Source organism: Myotis lucifugus, unplaced genomic scaffold, assembly GCF_000147115.1.
Source record: "Myotis lucifugus unplaced genomic scaffold, Myoluc2.0 scaffold_2, whole genome shotgun sequence".
Lineage (NCBI taxonomy): Eukaryota > Metazoa > Chordata > Mammalia > Chiroptera > Vespertilionidae > Myotis > Myotis lucifugus.
The window spans coordinates 11349913-11359809 of record NW_005871050.1 but is presented as its reverse complement, the minus strand read 5'-3'; the positions used below and the strand labels follow the sequence as shown (position 1 = coordinate 11359809).

The 9897-nt window shown below is 38.4% G+C and overlaps 1 protein-coding gene across 1 annotated transcript; it reads left to right on the top strand.

The window, feature by feature from the left end:
• Positions 1 to 462: 462 nt before the first annotated feature.
• Positions 463 to 2118, top strand: PRR32 (proline rich 32). The gene is made up of 2 exons (XM_006082325.3): positions 463 to 482; positions 1248 to 2118. The coding sequence occupies exons 1-2, from the start codon at positions 463 to 465 to the stop codon at positions 2116 to 2118; spliced, it is 891 nt and encodes a 296-aa protein (XP_006082387.1).
• The last annotated feature ends 7779 nt before the right edge of the window (positions 2119 to 9897 follow it).

The following is a 9897-nucleotide window of genomic DNA, read 5'->3' as shown; positions in this document are numbered from 1 at the left end:
CTCAATGTTTGTATTTCCAAACTCAAAGAAGAAACATGACAACTGTCTTTCCTAAGTAAAACTTCAGGAGTAACTTTTTACAAAAGATCATGACTCCATGCTTTTTCTAAAATCTTGAAATGATTTGTCTTTCCAACTGGACTGCAACCGGGCTAAGGGACTGAATGTCTTTACCATCCATCTACTACTGTGCAAAAAAGGAATCATACATTTAGCTTCAGAGGGTCACAGATTTATACTCTCCCCGCGCCCCGCTCATTGTTCTGCCCCTGTTACCTAGCAACAGGTTACCTCAGCAAGAGAACACCAAGCCTAGAACAACGCAGTTGTTCCCTGGCTTCATTCGCATGGCCGAGCTGCTCTAAGGCAGACGCGGAAGATATCGCTCCGGACCGAGTTGGCCTGTGTGGGCGTGCGGCCGGTTTTCTCCATCCTCTCCGGCTTTCCTGATCGAATTTCTCCATGGCTTGTGTTAAGAATGTGTAAGTACAAAACTGAGTACAACTGAATTGTTTTCCTGTGTAAGTGGGACATGGACAAGTGGGTCGGAGGTGGTGGGGAGGGGATCCCAAATACTTGTAGGTTATAAACTCAGGTAATAAGAATACTGAATTTAAGGGTGGCGGTTTTTAAAAGGAATTTCAAAACAGAAGTTATAAATCCTTTTATCTAAATGGTGGGGTTTAAACACGAGGAAATTCCTACTCTAGGGTGCGGTATGGGTGGAATGAAATCAAATTTTAACAAAATTCCTTGTGACTGTTGAATGATGCTGCATAAAGAGGAACAAACTGCAATGTTTTAACATAACTAACCTTTCTTCGGCTTCTGTGGAGAGAAAACATGTTTCCCTCGCAAGTGTCCTGAGCATGCCTGCCAGAATCTGAATGCTAGGTTTAGTGGATCATTGATCCTACTGGGACTGTAAGAGCTGGTGTTTTCTATGGCAAACCTAACACTGTGGCCCTTAAAGAAGCTACCTGGGTCTTCTAGTCTTCCTTGCTGTCTTCAGGAGGTGGGGAAAGGGGAGATGGGGTGGAGCCACAGGTTAGTTCAAAGGGTAATCACAGAGCCTGGTGCCAAAGAGGTCGAGTTGTAAAAGTGTTTTCTGACTACACATGGGAAGAGATAGAACTCTCTCCTTTTCCCTGGTGTATTCAGCGAGTTCAATCAATCACCTATTTCAAGGTATTTCCTGATTGCTGCATTTTCATTTTTATCAACTTATTTATTTCTATCTTTGCAAGCCTTGAAGGACATGCTTCTTCACCCATAGCAATGACTGCAGATGAAAATGTGAAACCAAGACCTGACCCCAACAAACTCCTCCAGTGTTCGAGTACCATGCTGAAGGAAGAGGCGGAAGCCTGGGGCAAACCTCGTAGGCCCTTGAGACCTCCCCTCTACGTGCCACCAGAACTGACAAGAGGGCAACTGGAGGGCCCCAGGGAGAGAAGAGGATCCTGCATTCCTGTCGACACTTCGAGAGCTCTCCAATGCCCATACTGGCCACCACCTGCTGCTGCGAAAGGGTCCCTAGCAACAGCAGAAATAAATAGTTCTGTGGGGTTGGCAGGCTGGGGCCAGATGGGACAAGATTCTATTAATGTGTCCCAAAAATTCCCTGGCTGCTCTCCCTCAGTGATGATAGAGGGGACAAGGGTCAGCAATGAGGGCGCTGAGGGTGGTGTCAATAAGGCAAAGTTCCATTCGGTTTTGCAACAAGGTCAAGGGTTCTTTCCACCCAGGGGCCCACTAATAAAAGATCCTCCACCTATCCCCACTGTTGGATCAGGGATAAAGATGGAGGAGCCTCCAGTAAATGTGAAAATGGCTGGCAATGAAAAGATGCCTCAAGCTGCTTTCCCACTGGGAGGCCCATGGAACCCCATGAATAATTGCCCAAGGCCTATCATCATGCCTGCTAGTATTACACATGTAGGTTGGTTCACTAATGGTCCTTGCTTCATACCATCTGGATCCCCAAGTTCCTACCCATTTCTCAATTTGCCTTTTCCTCCTCCCCCAATGTACCGTCCCCCACTGCTTCCCTATTTTGGCAATTTCCCTTCTAGTGAACTGCCACCTTCTCCATTCTTAAACAGAGAGAACAAATAATAAAAAAAGAAGGGGAAAGTAAAAAAGTGTAAGGGGAAAAGGTGAAAGCTATTTAAATGTTTTTACATTTGAAACCCTCTACCTTCTTACTCTCTGTTAAGCAATAGTGTGCCTTACATATGTGGATATTCAATAAAGATCCTAAAGGTGGAAGTGTTGTGAATCATTTTTATAAACACCACTCTGGTAGTTTAAACCTTGGATTCTGTTTTCTGTTTCAAGGAAATTAAATCAGCAATGTTCCAAAGTTTTCTAAGTAGTTTAGTTGGCTCCCCATCACTGGCTTATAGCTATGTGACTGTGTAGAGGGCCCACTGGAATCTTTCTAGACTTGGCCAAGTCTAGGGTGGGGAATTCCTACCTACTTAAGATTATGGGGTTTGCCCAGAGCAGGATAGGTGTATTAAGATAAGTAAAGTCCATAAAGGTAGACCAAAGTCCAGATAATAGAGAAGAATGCACCAACAGAAAAAGTAGCTAGATGAGACTGAGGTGAGAGTAACAGAGCTAACATTTCATAGCTAGAGGCAGAACCAGGCTGACAAGTTACAAAAGACAATGGGCAGGAGAGATGGAAAGAGCATTGCTGAAACATGAGCTAGTGTTTGCCTCTCAAAACTGATGATTATTAAGTACACTAGAGGCCCAGTGCACAAAATTCATGGGGGGGGGCAGCGCATCCCCTCAGCCCGGCCTGCACCCTCTCGCAATCCAGGACAGCTGGCTCCTAACCGCTCGCTTCCCTGCCTGCCTGATCGCCCCTAATCACTCTGCCTGCTTTCCTGATTGCCCCTAACCACTCACCTGCCTGGTCATCCCTATCCCTAACCACTCCCCTGCCTGCCTGATAAGCCCTAACCACTATGCATGCCTGCCTGATCACCCTTAACCTCCTCTTCCTTGGCCTCTGTCACCAAGGCTTCGTCAGGAAGGACATCTGGAATGACGTCTGGAAGGTCGTTCGGCTGCCTGATCTAATTAGTATATTATGCTTTTATTATTATAGATGGTATATATAAGGCTGGCTTAAAATGTCCAGGAACAAGGTAGAACAGAGGTGATCCCTTCACCTGTTCTCTGAACAAAGGGCTAGTATATACTCAGATTTATAAATGCAAGTGAAAATAGCTCACTCATGAGTATAATGCTGCTACTTATACTCTTCATAATGTGCTACAGCACCCCATTAAAATGATGGTTCTGGGAGATTATCAAAGTTCCCAGATGGGAGCTTTTAAATATTCAAGAGACAAAAATATGGTAAGGGTACAGCAAGCAGGGTGGAAGGATGGCCATTCTGACCACTGCACAACTTAATTCACAAAGTTGCCCTAAAACACAGTGCCACTGTATATGAACAACCACTAGATTAGAAATGTCTTTAAAGGACAATTCTTCAAATGAGCATTTTTCATGCCCAGAGCTAATGATCTAGGTGGTGTAAGATCTTGGTTGAAGGCTGACAAAACCTGCAGATCCAAAAGACAACTAGCCTACAAGCAAAACCATTAATGTGCTTTTAGCACCAATAACTGTTTCTTTGCTGCCCTGGTAGAAAGGACACATGGATCCAGGAAGTCTCTTTCTCTCCATTTGTTTCCTGATAGGTTGTTCTACATTTATTGGTGGTAGTGCAAAGCTTAGAAGGAGCTTACTAAAATTTCCCTCAGTCTGTGTATGTCCTGAAGCTGGCACAGTTCCATCAATTCACTGTGGTGGGTTGAGCAGAAGTATTCAGCAAATCATTTGACAGCTGTTCACTATGAGGTAGCTTAGTCCCAAAGTACCAAGCACTTATTGAATTTTCAGCCTTAATGAACAGAGGAGTTGAGCATGCTTATTGTCATCAAAAATCTCTTTTGAGCCAGATGTTAAATATTTTGACAAGGAATCAAGTTGTTGTATCAATGCAGTGCTGCGTCTCTGGAGAGTTGCCAAAAGGTGTGGTAAGTGGCAGCAGAGCAAGGATACTTTTGCCTTCTCGAAGGAAGTGCCCTGATAAATGCTCATAAAGACTTTACTCACAATTATAGCAACCATGACAAATTCACTGTAACAAAAAAGTGCCACCAACACAATCTGCTCTTTTTACAACCCTCTGTTCTCTTTCCAAATACTCTGTGTTTATTGTCTATGTCATTTCTAATCACCTAAAATAAGCAACAAAGAATAGCTATTAGCAAATAGAAGCATTGAAGTTTTATTTATACCTCTGAGGTGCAGGATAAATTTATATATAGATAGATATATAGATAGATATATAGATATATATATATAGATATCCTATGTAGAGCTGTGTACCTATATAATAGTTATCAGTAAATGCAATGATCTAATAAGCTTGAGATCATATTGTTAAATGCAAGTGAAATGCAAGATTTTTTAATATATTTTTATTGATTTCAGAGATGAAGGGAGAGAGAGGAATATCAATGATGAGAAAGAATTGTTGATCAGCTGCTTCTTGCAGGCCCCACACTGGGGACAGAGCCCACAATCTGGGGAATGTGCCCTAACTGGGAATCCAATCAATACCTCTTCATTCATAGATCAACGCTCGACCATTGAGCCAAGAATATTTTTTTATTCGTGGCTTCTGTATGGAAATACTATATAATTTCATTATCACAGGTCCTCCAAGACAGCAAAACATCCAGTTTTAAACGAATGATTTGCCTTAAAATTATTTTTTATTCTGATGCAATATGGGTCGATATTAATCCTATGCCACAACATCCTATTCATTTTGAAAAGTGATTATAACAAAATATATTCAACACTCCTGAACATGTGTTTTCCCTCTTTTCTGTGGCTTAAGTAGCTCCTAAACATGAGAGAGAAAGATAAACACTGACCAAGTATTCCTTTCTTTTGAAGGGAATGGGAATGGGAATGGGCTAAGTATTTCCTATTCTAAGTTTTAATCATTGTTACAAGAAGATTCATGTTGTACTGTTTATTATTTATAGTTCTCAATATATTCCTTGTCATAAGACTACAGCATAGGAATTTTAATGGCCTACATATTCTCTACAAGATAATAATTAACTGTACAACTTTGACCTTTTTCATGTCCCAAAGTGTGATTCACTAGCCATTTTTATTTTCCACTTTCACAACTTCTGTAGCCCAGTGGAAGAGGCACACATGCAACCAATCAAACTACAGAAGACTGAAAAGGTTAAGGTTCAAAGCAATGAAATTTTTTAAGTTTATAACCTTTCATGAACCAAAAATGACACTAAAATTATACCTCATTCAGTCCAGCCAGAGTTGCTCAGTGGATTTAGCGTCGTCCTATACACCAAGAGGTCACCTGTTTGATTTCAGATCAGGGCCCATGCCTGGTTGCTGGCTCCATCCACAGTAGCGGGCATGTGGGAGGCAGCGGATTGGTGTTTCTTTTTCTCCCTCTCCCTCTAAGAAATCAATAAGAATATATCTTTAAAAATTATACTTTATTCTTCTGAGAATTATTATAACAAAAACACTAAACAGGACCAAGTAATTTATTTCCACTGGAGTCTTAAGTTTGAGATCATAGTGCTGTCTTCATCTACCATGGTACAAGGGGTTTATTATATGACTATCACTAAATAACTAGGTAGCATAATGAGTGAGAAAGATATCCTTCCATAGCTATTACATTGCACTGTAACAATGGGATTTGATTATCAAATGTTACTAAGAGATGGTGATTTTTAAAGGACTTAAATATAGAACTATATACTAATAAAATGACTGTATTTCAAGATCAATGAGCCAAAGTCAGAGAAAAAAAAGAAATTTTAGGCTGACAAAAAACACTCAGTCATGTCATAGGTTAATTCCATAGCTACCACAAATCCTTGTATGTCTTCTTTGTAATGAGCTAGATTGAATGATATTCCCACAGAAAGAGCAAGTGATGAAACTAAATTAAGTAAAAGAATCCATCTATTTCTCTACAGTGATATTCATTTTTTTCTTTACTAGTATATAATGGAAATGTATAACATTTATCAAATCAACTCTAAATTTGAGAAGTAAGAGAAACTGTGCTTTATCATGCAATCTTTTTCTTAAGTGCTTGAGCAGGTACTACTCTTGCTAAAGACTGATTAAATATATATGCTTCCTAACCCAACTTGGGGACTTTACTGCCACTCAGAAAGTCTTTCTCAATAGCTCAATTTCTCAAAGAAACTATCTGTAATACTTATTTTCAGAATGTGACTCCACCATTGTTTTTTTGAGGATGGACCTGCATCCTACTTTACTTTAGGGAGGTAAAAATGACTGCATTTTTCTCAACTCTGAAAACCTCTGCCCAAGTAGAATAAAATAATATGAATCACACAGATCCATCAATTTACCATAAAGAATTTTGTCCATCTAATAGTATTTAATCATATAATTCTTTTAAATATATACATGTACAACTGACTTCAAACAACACCCTGATTGTAAAAGCTTTGACTTAGAAGCAGAGCAACACATGGAGTATGAAGGTTGATGCACCGTGTTTGTGCATGTGAGAAAGAGAAAACCAGATGGAGAAAGACAGAGGAGGAAATATAGAGAGGGGCAGGGCCACTGTCAGTTTAGAAGAGAAAAGTGCTTTACAGCAGGAAACAGCTGTAAATTGGGAGTACTGTGGGAAAAGGAACAAATTTGGGTATGGGATAACATAATCCAGAGAAGACAGAAGAGGTAGTTTGAAAAGAAAGAAGAGTTGTGGATTGAGTGCTTCATGACAGAAAGGGCTTCATGTAGGCGCTGCACATTTGAAAGGGTGGGGATGAGGTGATTAGAGAAACACTATCCAGTCTTCCTAAAACTGAATCTACCTCTGCTGCTTCATTCCTTCCTGTAAATATCATCTGTCCTTAGATAGCAGCCAATCTCATATCCCCTCGGTGAAACTGGAAGCCCTTTCTGATTCAGGATCCATCATTCCCTCAAACTTTGACTAGCAGATACACCATCACCAAAGTTAACTTTATTAGTGAAGTGGGTATACAATGAATTAAGCTCACAAAAGAACATTTTCAGTTTTTCAAATATACCAGATCCTGAAGTTTTTAAAATTTAAACTTCAATCTTTTTTCCTTAGTGAGACACACTAATCACTTTTTAATTTTTCCTTTTCACTCCTCCCACTAAATCATAATTTTCTGAGGTGGAACTGCTGGCTTTATTAATCACACTTCATCCAGAAACCAAGTAATCTATTATTTTCCCCACAGAACATATTTATACATCTTTTAGGTATAAAATCCTTATACATTGTGTTAATCCTCATTGGTACATAATTCTGTTGGTAATACACTGTACAATAAATGTATCGAAGATGGTGTTTAATGTCCTAACTAAAAAGTTGGTTATCCATAAATAGAACAATTTTTGTTCTAGGTTTTCTTTTTAATATATTTTTAATGATTTCAAAGAGGAAGGGAGAGGAAGAGAGATATAGAAACATCAATGATGAGAGAGAATCATTGATTGGCTGCCTCCTGCATGCCCCCTACTGGGGATGGACCCTGCAACCTGGGCATGTGCCCTTGACCTGAATTGAATCTGAGACCCTTTAGTCTGCAGGCCTACGCTCTATCCATTGAGCCAAACCGGCTAGGGCAGTGGTCGGCAAACTCATTAATCAACAGAGCCAAACATCAACAGTACAACGATTGAAATTTCTTTTGAGAGCCAAATTTTTTAAACTTAAACTATATAGGTAGGTACATTGTTATTAACTTAATTAGGGGACTCCTAAGGCTTAGGAAGAGCCACACTCAAGGGACCAAAAAGCCGCATGTGGCTTGTGAGCCACAGTTTACCGACCACGGGGCTAGGGCAATAGAACAATTTTTTTAAAAAAATTTGTATTACTAATAAGTTACATCTGGTGAAAAATAAATAATGATTTGTAGTTTAAAAACCTATTAGAGAGTCTTATAAAAATTATCAGTAAAATTATGGACAATCCCAAATTTAACAGAATGGCATGACTTTTAAAAAGCATTTCTTCAGAGTTTATATGAACTTTATCGCTTCAGTGCTAGGTGTTTTCACAAACCAATTACAATCTATATGCATCCCACCTTGTCGAAGTTTAGGATTAGATAACACTTTTAACCTTGCTAGCCAAATGAATCCATGTACATACCACTTCAAAACAGAGCAAACACTTATCCTGTAGGCACTTGTTATGAAGTTAACTTATATAAGGAAAATGTCAATTCTAATGCCTTAATGTCACCCTCTCTATTCAACTTGATGTTGTTATCAGGCTCAATCAACATGATTGGAAAACTGGTAAGATGTTCTTCAATTTTGGGTCTTAGGCTCATCTAACCCCCCCCCCAAAAAAACAAACAAACAAAAAACAACAACAAATATAACAAAGTATAAGATATGGAATCCATAGCTGTGAAGATTAAAGTTATTCAAGGTCCAATTACTTAACATATGTTATAAGAATAGTTAGGCATTGGGTACTATTGAAAATAAAAACCAAGCAAACACCTGTAGAAATGACAAATTTCTATGAGAGCATTAGTTTTCCTTCAGTAATAGAAGATATATACCCTTTATAGGAAACTGGATGTTCATATGCTCCTGAGTCAGTATTTATAATTTCTACCTCTTCTATTGGTCTGATAGGTCTTCAATTTATAGATGGAGAAACTGAGACTTGAGAGATTTAGTGATTTGACCAAGAACAAAATGTGACAGAATCCTCTTGTGACACTATATTTCAAATGTATTAAAGATATAAATGTAAAAATAAAGAAAAATCTATATGAATGCTAGAGGAAAATATAAGTGAAATAGGTGAATATTTATACAATCTTGATCTTTCTTCTCATGGCAATAAATTCATAAATAATAAAAGAACACATTAAAATGTTAAAATAATATGTATGTCAAAATTATCATAAACAGAATTCAGCAAATAAAAAACTTGAGAAAATTTGGAACATATCTAGAAAAAAGTGTAAATGATATTAACAAATAAGACATTTATGAGCCATTAGAAAAAGTGCATATCCTCATAAAAATTTGCAAATTACATTAAGAGGTAATTTACAAAAGAAAAAATGAAATGGCTAATAAACAAAAAATGAGTTTATACGTGTTAGTTAAAATAAGAAATATAATTTCTTATCTGTCAAATTGGCAATGCTTCTCTTACATAATTATATCCACTGTCGGAGAGAGTTTGGGCATATGGGAGTAGAAATGGCAAAATATTTCTTGGGACTATGTTGCAATATTTTTAAAATAATTTAAAATTGTAATGTTCTTTGATCCAAGAATCCCACTGGGATCCTAGAGAAATAATCATGAATATGGGTAAATCTTTAGCTATAATTAGGCTCGTCTTAGCATTGTAACTGCCAAAAATAAGAAGTAAAATAAATGTTCCAAAATGCCACCACCAGAACAATAACAACAGTTATAATTTTAAAAATATGCTAAGAGAAATAAGCCAGTCAAAGAAAGATAAATATCACATGATCTCACTCATTTGTGAAATATAATGAACAACATAAACTGATGAACAAAAACAGATCTAGAAACAGAGAAGCATTGATCAGACCGTCAAACCTCAGAGGGAAGGTAGGGGAGGGTGGGGATAAGGAGGAGAGATCAACCAAAGGACTTGCAGGCATACATATAAGCCTAACCAATGGACACAGACACCAGGGGGGTGAGGGTATGAGTGGGAGGGTGGGGGGCAATGGGGGGAAAAGTACACACATGTAATACCTTAATCAATAAAGAAAAAAATCT